This window comes from Chrysemys picta, chromosome 9 (assembly GCF_011386835.1).
Source record: "Chrysemys picta bellii isolate R12L10 chromosome 9, ASM1138683v2, whole genome shotgun sequence".
In the NCBI taxonomy this organism is placed as follows: Eukaryota; Metazoa; Chordata; order Testudines; family Emydidae; genus Chrysemys; species Chrysemys picta.
In genome coordinates, this window is record NC_088799.1 from 78810896 (window position 1) to 78830336 (window position 19441).

At 49.9% G+C, this 19441-nt stretch overlaps 1 protein-coding gene across 5 annotated transcripts; it reads right to left on the minus strand.

Moving 5' to 3' along the window:
- Positions 1-813: 813 nt before the first annotated feature.
- On the minus strand, positions 814-15894 carry LOC101950557 (diacylglycerol O-acyltransferase 2-like). 5 transcript variants are annotated; one of them, XM_065556549.1, is made up of 8 exons: positions 15712-15894; positions 13620-13748; positions 11473-11580; positions 9837-9907; positions 8377-8581; positions 6966-7140; positions 6242-6444; positions 814-5015 (listed from the first exon to the last, which is right to left on the minus strand). In XM_065556549.1, the coding sequence occupies exons 1-8, from the start codon at positions 15749-15751 to the stop codon at positions 4861-4863; spliced, it is 1086 nt and encodes a 361-aa protein (XP_065412621.1). In that variant the 5' UTR covers positions 15752-15894; the 3' UTR covers positions 814-4860. The 5 variants fall into 5 exon arrangements, with proteins under 5 accessions (XP_065412621.1, XP_023959511.1, XP_065412623.1 ...); XM_024103743.3 differs by lacking the exon at positions 15712-15894 and adding an exon at positions 14461-14601; XM_065556551.1 differs by lacking the exon at positions 15712-15894 and adding an exon at positions 14017-14334.
- Between the last annotated feature and the right edge of the window lie 3547 nt (positions 15895-19441).

The window sequence follows — 19441 nt, forward strand, 5'->3', positions numbered from 1 at the left end:
TGAGAAAGGATGGAATGCCAGGTGACACGTCTGCCCGGGCTCAGTGGCTTGGCACATTTCCTTCGGGCTTCAGGAGAGTTCAGAGCCAGTTTCACCCCTCAGGACTCTTGGAAATGGCCAGAGTGAGTTTTCCACTGCAGTCAGAGTGGGGAAATAACTGAGGGCACACCTGCTACCTCCTGATAGGTCTTGTAAAGGGGAAGGCCCAGGTGGTTTCCCAGGGCCTCCAAAGCAGGTCTTAGATGATTTGTGAGGTTGGTATTGTACCGAATGGAGACCCCAAGCTCAGCATGTTTTACACCTACATTGCTCCTGCTGGGGAAATTTTCCCAGTCCCTTTAGATCTGCACTTAGTGGGCTCAAATATTCAAATGAAAGGTTCGAGACTCAAGAAGAAAGGTCTGTGGTAGGAAGGGGGCATTTCCCCTGCTTTTTGCTAATTTTCCCCACCAGATCATACCTGAAATGGCTTTCACACACCCCAGCACCATCCACCCCCACTCCCACCGTGTCTCAGTGCCTCTTGCCCAACTGAGGATGGGCTTGTTTACATAGGTTCTGGCATTTCAGCCTCTGAAATATGCCCCTGAGATTCGTGGTGAGAGTCAAGAGGCAAGGAAGAGTCACCACTTAATGTTCCATTTTTCTCTGCCAAATATTAGCCAAACTCCAGCAAGCATTTCTAAAGCCAGTGAAACGCTTCCCCCAGCCCCCGACAAGTCCCTAGCGTGACCTGACTTGGCACCACGTGTGTTAGCATTTCTGCAGAGAAGCCAGGAAATTGGGAGTGTAAAGTACATAGAGGCACTATAATAGGAAGTTAACAAGCTCTTTAGGTTTCCTTTATTGGTATTTACTTTTGAAATGTTTGCATAGCTCTATTGTTTAATTGTGTGGGCATATGGTGCTATCCGCAAGGGAGTATACAGGTGAGCGTGTAAAGTGCTCCAGCGATAATGCTGGATGATACTAATGCACTAGGTTGTAATGAATTAGATATTCCACATTCTAGAATTCATGAGCCCAGCCTGCCTTCTGTGGGGAGCAGAGCTGGGGCAGGAAGGGAGACATGCACAGGGGCAGGACCATCTCTGCCAATGGGAATTTGAGAGGGGAGCTGCAAAGCAACCCATTTTGTCCTCTCCACAGGATTGTGTTCATACGACTTAGCCTGGCCTCGTGGGTGATCTTTGCTTTCAAAGCTGCTGTCATCTACGCCCAGGGAACAGCTCACCAGGATGCCCCTGGCCTGGGCCCAGCACTGGGCACTATCCAATCACCAACTTTCCCTACAGTGAAGCAAAAGCTTTAAGCTAACAGATGGGTCTTGTGCCATCACCCTCTCTGCTTGCATAGGCTGGAGGGGCAGGTGCAGAAGCTGCCCTCTACCCCTGAATACTCTCCAAGGCCAGAAACAAGTTTCCTAGCTGTTTATTCTTGGCCTGGTTCTTTCACTCCTGTGCAGGGTGCTCTGCACCAGGTGCTGATATCTCCCCCTCAGAGGTGCTGAATTTCAGTGGGGCTGTAGGCATGCAAATTGCTTTGGGAGCTTTGGAAATGGAGGAAATTATTACCACTGTTTCAGCCGTTTCCTCACAGACTCCCTGGCAAGCAGTACCTGCCTGTGCTGTGCCCGATCTGCATCCTCCAGGGTTTAGTACCAGCATGTCCCATGAGCGGGGCTAATCCATGCACTACGTTGCCTCTAATACTGCAGTACGGGTGGCCTCAGACATTCCCCACTCGGAGGCCCTCAGCAGCTGCTCCAGCAGGCATCAGGCTGAGGCTTTGCTCACAAGTGATGGCAGTAGCAGAGCAGCTTTTGTTTTATGGAGTCGAGCTCCTCAGGGAGGTTAATCCCAGCCTCAATGCTGGGATTTCCCTACGCTGGTACCAGCTGCCTGATGTTACTCACTCGGCTTGGGAAAAAAAACAACCACTAACCCAGGCCTAGGCAACCTATGGCATGGGTGCTGAAGGCGGCACACGAACTGAGTTTCAGTGGCACTCACGCTGCCCGGATCCTGGCCACCGATCTGGGGGGGCTCTGCATTTTAATTTAATTTTAAATGAAGCTTCTTAAACATTTTTAAAACCTTATTTACTTTACATATAACAATAGTTTAGTTATATATTATAGACTTCTAGAAAGAGACCTTTTAAAAACCTTAAAATGTATTACTGGCACGCCAAACCTTAAATTAGAGTGAATAAATGAAGACTTGGCACACCCCTTCTGAAAGGTTGCCAACCCCTGCACTAACCCCAGGGACCTGAGCTGAGCACCAGGGGCTGGGTGCAGAAGCTCCTGGCTGGGGAGCAACCCAGTTACATTCCCCTGGCATCATTAGAATCTTCTCACCCCAAAGAACCTAGAGCTAGGCCAGGACCCTCCACTCAGTGCTCCCATAAGGTGTCACAGCCCTACATTCTGGGCCTCCAGGCATGGCAGCAGAGCACAGCTGAGAGCCACTGAGGTAGCTCAGAGCAGAATTACAGGGCCCCAGGCAATTGGAAGAGAGCCCAGCAATAGAAGCTGTGACCACAGGAGCAACCCTGCCATTCCATTAAGTTACCATGCACAGGGGCGTGTGATAGACCCTTTTTCATTTGTATAGTGGGAGCAGCAGGCTAGCTGCCCCCTCAACCAGCACAGGAAGGACCTGCAGGGGGAGCCAGGTTCACTGCTCAAGAGAGCTGTCTTCAGCAGAGAAGGGCTAGTGCACCCCTTTGGGCTGAATCCTATTGAATCCTTGGAACAACATGCAGCGGCCTCCCTTCTCCAAAGAACAATGAGGTGTGTTTGAAAGCCCTTCGGCGTGTGTGCTCTGAGCTCGTGCACGGAGGGGTGTATGTATCTGTGTATGTGAACCTTCACATGTGCAAGGAGCAGTGTGTGTTTGTGTACATGTCTGGGTATGGAGGGGGATGTCTAGGCACATGCATGGTTAGATTCTTGGCACGTATGTATGTATGTGTATGGACTACCGCATGGTGCTTCCCCTCCTGCAGAATTGCCTTCTTCTCACACAGCATGGGCCATGTCAGTATGAGATTTATAAAAATGTATTCAACACAAAATCATTGAGGTGAGCTCGGTGGACAAGCCCCATTAGATTGTCCCATCCAGCCCTGAAGCCAAAGCAGGACTGGCCCCTGCAACACAGTCCAGTCCTACTGTTTTGTCAGACCCAGCCTGAAATGCCCCAGGTCCTGGGGCTCACACCCCTTCCCTTGGGAGACAACACCCAAGCTCAGTAACCTCACTGACAGGAAGTTATCCCTGAGAGTCTGTATTTTCTCAACATCAGTCGCCTTCAAACCTCCTAGTTACACTTGCCTTTACTCGTAACTAACCTCTTGCTCTCCCTCAGGGGACACACTTGTCAGGTTTGCAGACTTGGCCCACCCCACTTTGTCACTCTAGGCTTTCCCTCCAGGCTCCTGGTAGTTTTTCTTGCTCTATTCTCATCCCCTTCCTAGGATCAATCTCTTTCTGGTCACATGGTGCCCAGAAATCACTGCCATCTCCCAGGTGCGGTCTCCCCAGAGACTCTGCTATTGCTGTTCTGGGACCTGGTTTCTCTCCACATGCAGCTCCAGATGCACTGGCCTTTCCTGCTGCCAACTCACAGAGACAAGGACAAGAAATTGTGGGGCTGGGACCCACGAGTGAAGAAAGTGGTAGGTGGCACATACGGGAGCCATGGGGAAAACACAGGGATGGCCACAGCTCAGGCAGGGAACAAGATGTGTTGGGAAGGGGAGATGCAAAGGGAGAATCTAGTGCATCCTGGCTATGTCCTGGCCAGCGTCTCACCAAGCTTCCCATGAACCCCCTGACTGTCCATCCCTCCTCACTGTGGGAAGGGAAGCCATGGCCCTGCCCTGATTCTAAGGCTGAGGCAAAGCTGCCTGTGCTAATCACCACAGGGAGAACTCTCCAACCCAGTGCAGGGATGACATGTCCCCTCGGGGGTAAACAGCCTGACATGCCCGCTTTGCCAGCAAAACAGATGGAAGGACAAACCCTCCCAGGAGGCTCCATTCTACATGGGCACAAGGGACAGAAACAAGGCCATAAGGAGTTATAGCTGCCCAGCTTTCCTTAGGCAAGGAGTTGAGTCAGCAGCCAGCTCCTCAGAGACCCTCAGTCTCAGGGCCCTGCCCCTCACAACACACCCTGCATGGCATTGCAGGCCCCTCTGGGAACCCTGTTTTTCACATTTGTTACAATCAAGGACTTTCCCTCCATTTTCCCCCCCATTCTATCCATCTCACCCTCCCTCTTTCTTAGCCAGAGTTGGAGCCCTGGGCAGAGTTTAGCCTGCAGGGTTGCATTCCTCTGTTCCATTAGCAGCAGCACAAAGCTACTATTCATCTCACTCCAGGACAGCAGGGTCCGGGCAAAGGGGAAATGTCCCCACACACGTTCCCCCATGTCCCTCTGCTCACATGCACACTCCCCATCCCCTCCAAGCCCCAGCACCTGTCCTTCCTGTGCTCCTCCCTTCCCCTTCCCTGAGAAGGCTTTGGGAGTTGAGGAAGCCAACTCACTGCATTGCCCTTGGGAGTGAGCAGAAAGCACACAGGAAACGCGGGGATATGACAAGCAGGGAGCTCCCTCCTTCCTTCATTCATCTTCTGGAGGGAACAAACAGAAGCAGAGGCTGGAGCAGCACCAAGGGGACAAGTGAGTAAGGCACTGGGGTAGAGGACAAGCAGTAGTTGGGGTGAACAGTATGTCCCTGAGAGCCCCCATCCTGCCAGGTAAGCTGCCATTCCCACCTCCAAGAGCAGGCAGCCCTTGAGAGTTAGGGCTTGGCTGCCCAAAGTCCCCTGGCTTCTCTCTGGCCTCAGTCACAAGATCCTCAGCTCGTCCGCCTCCGACAGGCCATACTTGGCTTTGTGGTCATTGAAGAGTTTGAGCAGGGAGCGGATGTACATAGCATGGTACAGATCCACCGTCTCGTGGCTTGGCTCCTTGATCCTGGGCACCGTCACAGGTTCTCCTACTGCCAGAGCCAGAAAGAGGGTGGAAGAGTGAATCCTAAGTACCTGGAATAAACCAGCTGGTACAGCTGGGAGGACTCCCTGCCCCTCGTAATGAACTGGGCCTTGGAATGCTAATGCCAAACTTTCTTCCTAGTGAACGGTTACATACGGGCAGTAGTACCACAGAGACAGCAACAGCACCTGGCCACAGGCATGGGGCAGAGAGGGAAGGAAGAGAACACAGTGTGCCCTGGGATAGCAACCACCAACTGCAGGTTCACAAGCTCCCTGGGCCCACTCTGCCAATTGCTGGATTTCACTCCTCACATCATGATGAGTTTTTGGCTTCCACACCTGCCACAAACTCAAATGGCAAGTGCAACCCTCCGTCAGCTTAGACCAGGGGTTCTCAGGACAAATTTTTGGTGGCCTCAGAGTGCGGCCACCAACTCTTGCTGGTGGCCACTCTCAATTTTTTTCCTAAAATACTTAATTACCTTCAGGAAAAACAAATAAATATACATGTTCAAATCATTGTAATTTATTTATTGCTAGCTAATAAGTCTGTTTTTAAAAGTGATATTAAACATACAAATATCACTTTTCACAGCAGACTTACTCAGCCCCAACAAACCTGGGGACAAATTAAGCTGGGGCTGAGTAAGTATGTCGGGGGAGCCAGCAGGAGCCAGGGGTGATTGGGTTGGGGATGCCGGGGGAGTTAGTCAGGGGCCAGAGCCTGATGCCCCATGGCCAGAGCCAAAATGCCATGGCTGGGGGATGGAGCCCAAAGCTACATGGCCAGATCCTGGGATCTGCAGCTGTGCAGCCGGAGCCCAGGACTGGAGCCCAAAGACCAATGGCCAGAGCTTGCTGCCCCACCACCCCAGGGGTGAATCCCAAAGCCTGAGCCTCACCACCTGCCTGCTCCTCCAGCATTGTGCCCCAGCTGTCTCCAGATGGGGCAGGGCTCAACCCCTGCTTGCAGCTCTAGTATCCAACACCAAGGCGGTGCATCCAGGAGCAATGGGGAGGGGCAGGGGCTGCTGCTTGCCCTGCCCTCCCCCCAAAATCACAGCCCAGGAGACTGTGGCCACAAGAAAAGTCGCTGGTGGCCGCAGGCGGCCACTCTAACCACATTTGAAAAATGCTGGCTTAGACAACCAGGACCCAACCCCCACCACCTACCAGTGCCGGGGCTTTTGGAGCAGCCAAAGCCATAGGAAAAGAGTAAGGGGATACTCACTGACAGTGGTGATAGGCTTCGGGTAGGGCAGGAAGCCTCGGGATTGGATAGAGGTTAAACCCCGTCCATAGAAGACGCAGGGAGCAAAGCCCACCAGCTTCTGGAACCTCTTCTGAATGCCCCTCAACCAGCTGCCCTCTTCAAAAACCACCTGCCGGAAGAGGTCGTTCTCACCGAAGGAGAAGGCAGGAACCAGGTGCGCCCTGGGGGAGAAAGCATTGTAGCATGAGTGCCCTCTGCAGTCAGCACCCCCCCCTCCCAGGGTAGCACTCGCTACCAGGGATGCGGAACAATTTGTCTAGTGGGGGTGCTGAGCACCACTGAACCAAACTGTAAACCCTGTATAGAACGGAATCCACTTCAAGCCAGGGGGTGCGGCCACACACCCAGGACTCCTAGTTCCAGCATCTACGCTCGCTACAGCACCTCAGCACCATGGGGCCCTGCTACAAACTTGATCATATTGAACCAGCCTCCCTTGGGAGCCACAGTAAGTAGCAGCTGAGGCACACTCACTATCCTATCTCCTGGGTCCTACTGAAAGGTAGTCCAGGGATGGGCTGCCTGGGGAGATCCCAAACAGGGGAGAGTGCCAGGCCCTGTTTCCTGGTCAAGTGGCTGGCTTGGCAGGTCCTGGGGGTGGCTGGCCCCAGCCCAATTTCCTGGAGGTGCTACCAGAGGAGCTGGAGGCCTCTCAGGACAGCATCTGGCTGATGATACTCACCCATGCTGCAGCGCCATCCGAACAAAGCCTTTGCGGTTTTTGAGGATTAACGTGGTGACTCCTGGCTGGCAAGACAGTGACTCGGCCGCACCTCCAATTACGATGGCCACAGCGTTTCCACTGCCATTCTGAGAGAGCAGGTACCCTATTGCCTGGCGTGTCACAGGGCACAGGCCTAAAGAGAAGAGCACCAGGGGAGCATGAGGAGAACTGCAATGGAAACCAGCTCTTGCCCCATCTGAGAACCCCTTGACTCACCAGCTGACTTGGGGGACAGACTCCTGGCCCCAATCTCTGAATGAGTTTGGGGGGCTTGGAAACCTGCTTACAGTTAGGATTTGAGGAGAACATCCCAACAAATGAGGGCAGGTGGATGATCGGGTGCCCTCCACTCAGGCATGCAGAAGGTGCAGGGGAGCTATTCTTTCCTTCCTCCCAGCACAAAGTTAAGAGCACTGAGCCCTGCCCAGAGCCCCGTGCTGTAGGCAGACCTATGTCCCTGCCCAGGAGCCCAACACGTGGAATAAGGGCGACACCTGGTGTCCACCCAGGAGCCATGGGTTCTCTTGCTCTGGAGGATGCAGTAGGCGAAGGGGATCAGCAGAGCTGAGGCCAAAATGGGCACTCACTGGACCCTGGCTCCTGAACGCCCATGTTAGCTGGCAGCCCGGGGAGGCACCAGCTGTGCCAGTCAGAATGCAGTTTCCCAGGGGATGCTGTTGTGGTGCCATTTTCTGTGACTGAGCCTGGGAATTGGCACTCGGGGAGTGGAGGACGTAGAGCAGGGCACACTTCATGTATGGGCTGCATGAAAGATAACAGTTGCTCAGGTCTTTGAGCTTTCCTAAGGGATGGTGCAAGGAACAATCCCTAGGAAAGACCTATGTAGCCCATGAAATACTTGATCTCTATGGCATTCCCCTGTCTTTCCTTTTCTAGCAGCATGGAATTCCATCACCCAACCCAGGCAGAGGAGCAATGGCAGAGTGGGAGGGGGCAGGCTGGAGTAGTGCTGGGTGTGGGGCAGGATGGAGGTGCAGTAGCAGAGCATTGTGGGAGAATCTCAGTGAGCCGCTGACTGCACTGAGCCTGGCCCAGGCAGCAATGTCAAGCTGACATTTTGGCAAGTACTAAAATTTGCTTTAGTCTCAGGGGGAAAAAAAAAAAAAAAGAACAGAAGCACATGAGAACAGAATGTCGTCGCCAGCAGTAGATTCAGTATCCAGAGGATCTGAAAGGGGCTTTGGCCAGAGGCTGCAGAGGGAAGGGACTCAGGTGATCAGTGATGGAAAGGAAAAAAGAGGAGCTGGCTATTTTCAGATCTCCTAGGTCTCTTGTATTAGCCACATCTGCAACACTTCTGGTGTGATTCTCTGGACCTGTGCGAGGGACACTCCCTGAGCATGCTCACCCCCACTCATCAGGTACTCCCTGAAGACAGGCAGCCGGAAGTTGCCAGCCAGCGTTGCCAGGAAGGGTCTGATGCCGGGGAACTTCTCAGAGAAGCCAGTGGACTCGGTGATGAAGTTGCAGAAGGCCCCAACACAGAGGATCCCATGGGGGTGTGCGCCAATGATATAATTGTGACCGGGGAGGAGGCTGTGAGTCTTCACTAACTAGAGGGAGAAGACACAATCAATGGGGAGGGCAGGGACTGGTGGGGGAAGAGGGAAGGAGGATCCTGGTTGGGTCACTGGTCTTTACACATGACTGCAGATGGGCAGTGCTGGATAAATACCAACATGGCAACCCCCACCTGGCACACACCCACACCCAGATGGACAAATCAACACATAAGAACATAAGAGCAGCCATACTGGGTCAGACCAAAGCCTCATCTAGCCCAGTATCTTGTCTTCCACCAGTGGCCAATGTCAGGTACCCCAGAGGGAATGAACAGAACAGGTAATCCTCTAATGATCCATTCCCTGTTACCCATTCTCAGCTTCTGGCAAACAGAGTCTAGGAACACTATCGCTGACCATCCTGGCTAATAGCCATTGATGGACCTATCCTCCATGAATTTATCTAGTGCTTTTTTGAACCCTGTTATAGCCTTGGCCTTCACAACATCCCCTGGCAAGGAGTTCCACAGGTTGTGCGTTGTGTGAAAAAAATACTTCCTTTTGTTTGTTTTAAACCTGCTGCCTATTAATTTCATTTGGTGACCCCTAGTTCTTGTGTTATGGGAAGGAGTAAATAACACTTTGTTATTTACTTTCTCTACACCAGTCATGATTTTATAGACCTCTATCATATCCCCCTTAATCGTCTCTTTTCCAAGCTGAAAAGTCAGTCTTACTACTCTCTCTTCATATAGCAGCCTTTCCTTTCATTCCTGAGCTGACCTGTGCTCAGTAGTTACTCCCTCACACAAAATAAATCTCTGTGCTGAACAGCTATTGAATTGCTGAATTTTGTGGGGGCTGGGATTTGATTTGGGGGCAACCATCTGCACTGGATGTGATCCTAAAGATTCTGTGAAGAGTAAGGTGGCTGTTGTTTCAAATGTCCACTAGGGGGTAGGAGCAGGTCACGTTAATTCCACCATCGATTTTTAAAACAAATTTATCTTCACTTTACAGGGAGCTCCATGCAGGGTCTGGCCTGGCATCTACAGAAAAATGCATGTGCAATTTCAGGGGCAGGTGGATGTACTGGGCACCCATGAAGCTGCCAGCAGCCAGGTTGCAGGATGGACGTATACAGAGAGACATGAGAGATTTATTCAGACAAGGGGCCCAACAGAGATGCCTGAGAGACTTAGAAGCTTGTCCAGAGGTTTGCAGGAAGTCGAAATTCTACAGTACAGGACTCAGCACATACTGTATGGATAGCAAAGGCATGGCACACCTGCCCAGCACGGCTTACCTGAATAGGGAAATAATCTCGGAAATGCTTCCAGACAGGCCAGTTTCGCACCCACGCCGACCTCCTCCCACCTGCAAACCACACAAGAGGGAGTAGGAGTGGGGGCAAGGATCTCACACAGACACTGAGAGGACAGACTCCATTTCCACTGGGAGTGTGGTCACTTCCTCTCCCTTTTAGCCCTTGCCTCCCAGCAGACCAGAGCTAGTCAGAACATAGGTGACGACCTGATTTTTGGGCTGTAACAGTTCGCAGAGATGTGCAGTTTTCACTGGAAAGATTGGGGGAGGGAGGAGAAAGTGTACTGTGCAGCCTGATGGCCAGGGTATTGCCCTGGGATGTGGGAGACCCAGGGTCAAGACCCTGCTCTGCCTGATTCAGAGTGATCTGGGATGAAAAACTGTGCTCTGAAACAGGCACAGAGCAAGGATTAGAACCTGGGTCTCCCACACCGAGACCAGCGCCTTACTCACTAGGATGGACACGTGTGTTCTGATGTGAAAACAGACATTTCAGCACAATTCAGTTTTAGATCAGTTGTCCAAAAGGTCGTTTTATTGCAGTGAGGAACAAAACAGCTTTTGAAACCGTGGAAGTTGCCATGAAAAGCCAGTTCTAGGAGTATCCTCTCACAGGGCCAGTATCTCCTGGATATATTATGGGCTGCTGCCCTCTAGTGTCATACAGCAGACCTATTCTTTTGCAGAAGTTCCCACTACTAACTGGCTTTCCCCTCTGATATTTTGCAAAAATAGCTGTGCCCCAATCCAGGCAGGCAATGACAAGGGACCACCACAGACTGCTGCAACTTTGGAGTGTAGTCCCTAACGAGACTTCATACAGTGACCATCCATCACCGCTACACTGGGGATTGCTGGAAAGACTGACTCTTTTGGGGAACCCCTACACCTCTGTAGTTTGTCTTGGTCACTAGACCAGAGAAATGAAGAGGTAAATGGGATGCTGGCTCTTCTGGGAATCTTACCTGCTCTGGCTGCTTATGCCCCAGCTGATGTAATGATTCTCTGTGCATATTTGTGCCCTACTAGAAGGAATCACAACTGCCCAGAACTATGTCATAGGCTCTGTATTGCTAACAGATAAAGGAGAGTCTCCTTAATTTCAGCTGGCAGGAGTCTGTGCTTCTGGACTATCCCCGCTGCTGCTGTAAATGTTGCTAGGTGTTACAATACAGAGAAACAGAATGAAATTAAACAGAGTTCTGGCCCGGGTGCTGTCAGTCACATTTTAACCATGCGTGACACTGAGCAGATGTTGTGGAAGGGCCAGTCACTAAAGATCATTAAATAAGCAAGTAAATATTGGAAGATGAAGGGGGGAAAAAAAACAGCAAAGAGCAAACAAAGATCTTTGCACAAATCTGCCGTAAACTTTATGGTTTACTGCCTGTGCGTGTCTCTGGACCTATTTCCCTTGTTCTTGGGGAAATGCCTTTAGCGGGAGTGTGATTTAGGAAATACCTGGGCCTGGAGACCAACATATACAGATCATACTCTCAGACAAGGACATACGTGCAAGGGGTTGGACAGACATCTGAATCCTCCAGCAAGTCTGTCTCCCCTCTGTCCTGCTATGCATACATGTACGCAGTAAATTAGGCTGTACCTTCCCATACCTTGCTCCGGTGCATCCCAGTCAAAGATTACCCAGGCAAAGTATAGAGCAGAAACTGGCCAGAAACTGGTGAAAACCAAATAGACGAGGAGAAACAGGAAGACGATTCCTGAGGGTATCACAAGCAAGAGTTTAGCTCACATATCCCTGCATAGAAATACGCCCTACCCCATCAATTCCTGTTCTCTAGAGATTGAGTTTTCACAGCAGCATCCCATAATGCCCCAGTTCTAATGTGGGATGAGATGAGTGCCCACAGTGAATCCCATCCTCTTTGGGCCAATTCAGAACTGGGCAGATCTTCCCACCCACCCCAGAAAATATCTGATTCCCAGCACTTGGCTGTAGGCCAAAATGCCTGCTTATTTGCTGTGTGTTCTCTGACTGGCTGTGTTTCAGCACTGACCAACCAATCCAGACCCATTAAGCCTCCACGGTGAATCTGTAAGGGCAGAACAATAGCCAGCCTGGCTTTGCTGCACTAGTAAAATTTGGGGCCCTAATTAATTACCTGTGGTGCTCCCTGGAAAGAGGCTGTGTTGTAGACAAGATTCAGGCCTTTTTACTACTGTCATCTTTAACTGTACAGCCTGTCTAGGCACCACAGTAGTAAAACCTCAAGAGCCTGGTCTATGCTGGAGCCACTCTGATGGAGAATTACAGGCTCCAATTTTCCTAGTATAGATGCAGCCTGTGTGGGAGCCTCCCCAGGTCAGAGACACACTGCCAAAGCTGAGCATCAGCTCTGGATAGCAGGAGACGCTTCTAAAGGGGATACTATGACTGGCCAAACAGCTTCAGATATGAGAAAGCCTGCTGAACCCAAGCCCCTCTGACCCCCCATGTATATCGTGTACTCAAACTACAGCCCACTTCCAGCACATGGAAAGAGCATGAGAGGCTTAGACTGCAGTAACCACACGTGGTGGGACTGTGCCTCACTGTGCATCTGCAGACCCACCTGAGGCCTCAAAATGCAGCCTGCCTACCACTGAGTCTAATGGTGGAAAACTAATCCCACATTTGTAGAACTCGTTCAGGTGCATATTAGTGCCAGTGTAGACAAGTCCCGTGTCTCAACTACAAATTCAGTCTCCTGAAAAGCTGAAGTCATTTACCACTAATCCTCCCTTCCCTATTAAATCAATTAGTTTGTAACAAGCACTAACTTGATCTGATTTGCAAGTCACAGTTCCAAAACAGAATTCTGCAGAATACAATAATTAAGGTAACAGGAAGTCTCCTGTCACAGAGTGCAGAGAGAGAGCGAGAGAGAGAGAGAGAGCGAGAGCACACGCGTCAAGGCACTTCCCATCCCCTTTGTAAGTGGGAGGCAAGTTGAAGGAGCTGAATTCCTGCTTGGGATTATGAGCTATTTTATCTGTGGTTGTGCTCGGAGGCCCCAGTCAGGATCAGGACCTTGTCCTGCTAAGCACTGTACAAACACATACGGAGATAGTCTCTGCCCCACCCTCTCACCCCAATCCACAATCTAAGCTTTTTCTGGAGGGCGGGGAGGAGGTGGGTGCACAGCAGGAGAAAGTATAAACATTCTGGGCCACTGACATTCATTTTGGGTGCTCAGCACTTAAAAAAAAAAAAAAAAAAAGCAGGCCCTTTGTGTCACACAACTCCTGAGAAGGTGGATTGGTGCCAGGCCTAATTTGAATGCCGCTAACCCCACTTATACAGGGGCCTTTATCCTAAAGCACTTCGTCCTTCAGCAAGCTCTAAACGCAGCCCCAGAAGGCAAGGAGAGAAGCAGACAGCCAAAGGGGGCACACCACGTTGTACAGCTGGGAGGGGAAAGATATTGGGCTCAGGATCACACAGACCTCTGCTCTTATGAAAAGTGTCATGGGGTATTTTTCTGAGGTCTCATCTGAAAATCCTTCCCCCACTGACCAGCAGAGATATCTTGCACCCCTCCTTCCCCTGGGGAAGGCTGCTGTTCTGGCTCCCTCAGGCCTTAGTGCTGGATTTTCCAATGTCCTGAATTTTTGTGAAATCATCAACCATGGTGCTAGAGATAGAGAGTAACAAATAATACGGACCCCAATGCAGAATCTCAACAACCCCACAGCAGAATCTGATTGGTGAGAGAGACGGAGAACGGCGCGCCCCCTCCTGCCAGCTGAGTCTACTCACCCATCAGCAAGAAGCTGAGGACCCACTGTAGAACTGAGAGGAGCTGGATGCATGCTCGGAACTCCCGCTGCGAGGGCCAGGGCACGGTGAGCAGAGTATGCAGGGCGGCCTGAATGCTGGCACGGCTCCCTGCAAAGCACACACACCATTTGGTTTGCACTTGTGATCGATCATTTCCTGAGCCTGCTGCTGGCCATGCTGCACTTACCTGCTGAGCCTCTTCTCCCTTCCCATAACACACAACCCCCCAAAACACACACAATCCCATGCACACCTACACCTTCACATGCATGCACACAAACGCAGTTCCCCCCCCATCAAATGCACTGACACACACATGCACAAACCACTCCACGCACCAACACATATAGTCACCCCACTCCCCATACATGCGCACCTGCAAGCCCTTTCACATACACACACAGGGCTGACTCCTCAGTGGCTGTCTCCAGTAGCCCAGGCTGACAACAGGTGCAGAAGATGAATGTGAAGCTCAGAGCAGAGAGGGAGAGAGGGCAAGGCCCAGTGGGACTCGTGCTGGGATGGGGATAAGGGTGTGCTGTTAGGTGAATGAAGCACATCCTAGGCCGTTCCAAGATCCTGAGGGGAATGGTGCCTCCTCCAGAGCCTGGGGAGGAGTCTCCCTGGGCCTGTTCAGCCTCATGGGGAAGGAGTTTGGCAAAACATTCAAGTTTCAAAGCTGGCCAGACTCCCAGGGAGGCCAGATTCTGCCCAAGTTGGGGTCACTCTGCTGCATGCCAGGCAGCAGCCATCCTTCCTATAGATGTGTGCTGGGGAAGCCTGAGCTAGGAGTCATGGGAAGCAGGGGGCAAGTACGCACCCGTCTAAAGCGTCCCAGCAGGCAGGAGCGTCTGAACTAGTGACAAACGAGTCTGGATGTGTAAGGCTCACGGTCCTGTCCTGCAATGACTGATAAGGGGACCTCGCCCCTGCCCCCGGCCTTGATTCCCGAAAGAGGGAGTTCAACAGCACTAACTTGCTTCACTTCTCCTCCCCCCAGCTAACCTTGGTGAACGATTAACTCCCACTGATGGTACAGCAAACACAGTGAGGGGCTTTCTATCCCTCCTCCCCTCTGGACTGGAGTCAGACTCCAAATTCCATGTGCACACCCATCCCCCCCTTGCCACGGAAGGGCTCAGTGTTTGTGTGAGGAATTTGGGCTGAGCTGCGAGAGCCTCCATGTGCCAAATGGCCCGTCCCACCAAGGCCTGACACAAGGCAACTGGCTCACAGGGCACTCAGAAGAGTTGCAGAGCCACAGCTGGCCTTTCCGTGGCTGGGAAAATAACTTTGGCAGGTGCTCTAATTTTAAGAACCCCCAAGACACATATCTACATAGCTAGAACAGAGGGGCCCCGGCATACATTGCTGTGCTGGATCAGAGGAAAGCCAGGAACAGGAGGTCACAGAAAAGCCACCAAATCCAGATTTGTGTCAGAGCCATCCAATTCTGGGGGTTCATCTCTTCCAGAGACAAATCCAGATCATGGACAGGGCAGTGGAAATTAAATGAATATGGGAGCTCTCATTGGGTTTGAATGCATTAGTTTTCTTCCCCAGAGCAGTTTAATCAAGTTCTGCCAAATCCATCACTCATCCCTCATGCACGCCAGACAGACTCCCCAATGTATCACACCATCTCCCAGAAATCTCATACCCCACAGTTCTGGCCTTTAGTTGACAGAGGGCCAAATCCAACACACTTTACTCAGCTCTCACTCCTGTTAAAATCCGCGGGAATCTTTCCTGAGTAAGAGTTGCTAGATGCTTTCCTTTGATTTGCACTACAGGTCTGAATTAGCACTCAGGCAAGGAGAATTTGCCACCCTTTGCAGCCCCCTATTTTGGTGAACTACCTGATGCCCCTTTGCAACGTCAATTTCAGAGAATTCATTCCTGCAGAGTACTTTGAAGGATTTGTGCCCTGCTGCTGCTACACAATATTTATAAAAAGCTTTCCCCTTTTATTAAACAGCCTAAAACAAAACAAATACTAAATCAATGGACTAGAAACTGGCAAGTCTAGAGCATTATAAATAACTTCAAATACGCTTTGCGATTTTCTTACCACTACGATTTTGGAAATAGGCTGCAATAATTGTTTTCATGTTGGTAACAAGTTCTCTCCCAGACTTTGGATCCGCAGGTTAAAAGGCAGGTTTGCAAATCTCAACCTGTGAAACTGATGGTGTGTCCAACTGCTTTGAAGCTCCACTGTCAGGCCCAAGGTAAACTGCCCGCACCGGAGGGGTGGTGGACAAACCCTGCCCTTCATTTGAAAAAGCAAGAAGAAAACCCTGTGGTATTAAGAAGGAGAAGGAGTTAGCAGAAAGTCCCAGGTGGCTGTTTCCATAAAAGGATCCCGCACCCTTCACCCACTTATACAAATGTACACATTGCTGGATATTTTCATCAGAAGACACTTGCCTGAGTTTGTCTTCCCCCCTGCATAGAATGGTACTTTCCTGGGCATGTCACAAACTACTGCCCAGACGTTAGTGGTGGGATTCTAATTAAAGGCAAGTTGAAAATGTGAAAAAGTCAAACTCAAATCACCATTTGTTACAGGAAAGTAGCATTTGCCACACTGGTTCAGACCGTTAAATCCAGTAGCCAATACCCAATATATTCAAGAAGGCATAACTGCCTCACTCCCTTCTACAATGCACCTGGCAAATTGGTCAAGGCTTCACAGAGGAAAAGGCTCCTTCCTGCTCACTGTAGCAAAGATTACACCTTGACGTAGAAGATCTGATTCCTTGTCCTAGGCATCCTTGACACTCTGAATGCTTTCCCTATCACCCATCTCCTCCAAGGCTTACTAGAAGTCATACCAGAACCACAGAAGCAGAAAGAAGACCGTCTGAAGCCAGAATCAGAATTCTGGGATGTGGTATCCCAGGATTGATCCTACTCCCATTGAAATCAATAGGAATCTTTCTACTGCCTTCTGGGTGCTGGAGTGGACTCCTAGGTATAGTATATAGTTATTGAAACAGGTTCCCAGGCACCACTATGTTAAGTGCTACAGAGTTGGGGAAAGACGTTCTGGGTCAGGCACTGCATGAGATTGCCGCTGGATGTTCTCGCTCTCGGCTGTGCCCTGCTAGGTATTCAGCTGTTGCTGGTTAGGCGATCAGAGTACCTAGCTGCACACTTATTTTTCCTCTTCTGCCTTACACTTTTCCCCAGTTTTAACAGGTGGAGCACTGACAACAGCAGCATGGAGAAAGTTGCAGGTATGCAGAATCCTCCCTCCTAAAAAAAAATCTGCTTTTGTAAATTAGAGTGAATTTCAGGACTGAAGAAGAGAAGTTCCACGTTTGCTGTTAAAAAAGGGCAAAATATCTTCTAAATGGGCAAATTCTAACTTCAGAAGAATGGATGCCACTTTAACCATTACTGCTGCTAAAGCTACGTTCACCAATAGAAACAGAAAATGTGTGTCACATTCTCAAGCACTGATAAAAATACAAGCCTTTGCACATGAACATCTATTGCCAAAAGAGGCAGCTCTAGCACCAAAACCACAGCTTGCGTCAGAAGTTATATTTGGATTTAAAAAGGACTGAAAAAAGAGTAATTGAGGAGGAATTTTAGACTGTTGTGTGATAGGTAGTTGAGAGAAACTTGACAAACCAAGGAGAAAGTACGCATGCTGTACATTTGCTAATGATTGCTTGGAATTTGTATCTATAGTTCTGAAGAAAGCTAGCACTAGGTTACTTTTTACCCTCTATTTGCTACAGACCGGTTTGGATTTGAGTCTGTAAGACTTCTAGTATCAGAGGGGTAGCCGTGTTTGTTGCTTTTTACAGATCCAGACTAAGAGTCCTGTGGCACCTTATAGACTAACAGATGTATTGGAGCATGAGCTTTTGTGCTTATGCTCCAATACATCTGTTAGTCTATAAGGTGCCACAGGACTCTGTCAGACTTCTAGATTTTTATAGGTCACTAGTGTATATTCACTACAGACTGATTGGTCTCCACCTCTAAATACAAGGTGTTAACCTCACAGCTATTGCAGCCCAGTGCTTCCCTTGGACTAGGTTGTACATGCAGATGAACCTCCAGCTAAGACTGGCTCCTAGCAGGGGTCTTGAGAAGTTGGGAAAAGGTATTGCATTTTGATCCTCTTCTCAAAATTACATCTAATCCGGGTAATTATAGATGAGATTTAACAAGTTAGCATCTTCCACCAAGTCAACACCATGCATTGTGAAGATTTAAACTTGTTTTTCCATTGCACATACTAGGCTGCTCTAGCCTAAACAACTGGGACAGAGTTTTGTGTTCTACTTTGAGAGAGTCAGTCAAAAAGAACACTTACTTACCTTACAGTAACTGTGGTTCTTTGAGAGGTTTTGTCCATATGGCTCCTTCTCTTGATGCACATGCACCCCATACATGCGAGATCAGGTTATTTTGGCCAGCAGCAGCCACTGGTGTAACTCCTGGACCTTACATGGCCTTATTCCACACTGAGGGCATAAAGAGTGAAGTGTGCCCAACACCCCTCAGTTCTTTTGCCAATACAGGATAGAAGAAGTGTAGCACTCCTTAGCAGCAGCAAAAATGGTTGTGGAATCCATGTGGACAACCCATGCTGAAGAACCACCATTGCTGTAAGGGAGAGAACAGTTACTTTTTCAAGTATTTGTCCACATGGATCCCACTCTTGTCCTTTGCAGGCCCTAACAATCCCTTGTTAATAGACATGATGAATCTATCAGGTATAGAAGGGTGCAGAATATCTAGCGGCTTGTGTGACTTCTCTTCAATACTTCCAGTGGAACGTTAAGGGTCTTGACCATACATTTCAGGTCTTGGAACACGTTGAAGTCATTTGTTGGACAAGGCATAGAGCTGTGGTTTTCAACCGGTGGTCCATTGACCCCTGGGGGTTCACAGACTATGTCTAACATTTCCAAAGGGGTCCACACCTCCATTTGAAGTTTTGTAGGGGCCCGCAAATGAAAAAAGGTTGAAAACCACGAGCATAGAGGGATTGACTGCTTCATCAAAATTGCTACTAGGATCAATTGTTTTGCCTCTCTCTCTAGGAGCTATAGTTGCACTAACTGACCTGGCTGGGAAATCTATACTGCCTTTTAGGATAAGAGGATTTAACCCTAAAAGAGGGGGAAAGGATGTTGGCTTGCAAGTATGTGGCTGCCTAGCTCAGGACCATGACTCAAGCATATGGATACTGGACTGATGGACAATGAGGAGGGTGCCAGGGACTTGCTCCCTGTGAGATACATGCCATCTCCTGTTTTAAGAGCAGTCTCAGCTCCACACTGGGAAGTCAGGGAAAGACCCAATGGAGGGGATGTGGGATGAGCAGGAGATAAGTCTCTACTGTGTCCTAATGGAGAAGATGGTGAGGCTACCCTTTCTGGTGTGCTAGGGCACTCCTGCATCCCTTCTGCCTAGGGTAGGGGAAGTAGATAGTTTCAATGTCTCAACTGCTGACCAAAGGCCTAATTAGTACTGGTAACATGGGTACAACCCCTTTTTTCTAAACCCAACTAAACTAACACTAACTACAATAGAGTCACAGAGAAGCAAACACTGCAAGGGTTCCATCTTGCTGCAGCAAGAAAGAATTAAGGAACAATTGGGCTTCCTCCATCCTTTATGCCCTGGTGCTGGAGGACACCTAGAGAGCAGATACAGCTCCAACAAACACTATGACCAAAACAATTTCATTGTGTGCATGGGCCACATGCTTGCAGCAAAGACTCCAAGACACAAATATGCAACTCTGGCAAACTGGGTTTGTCCATGCACAG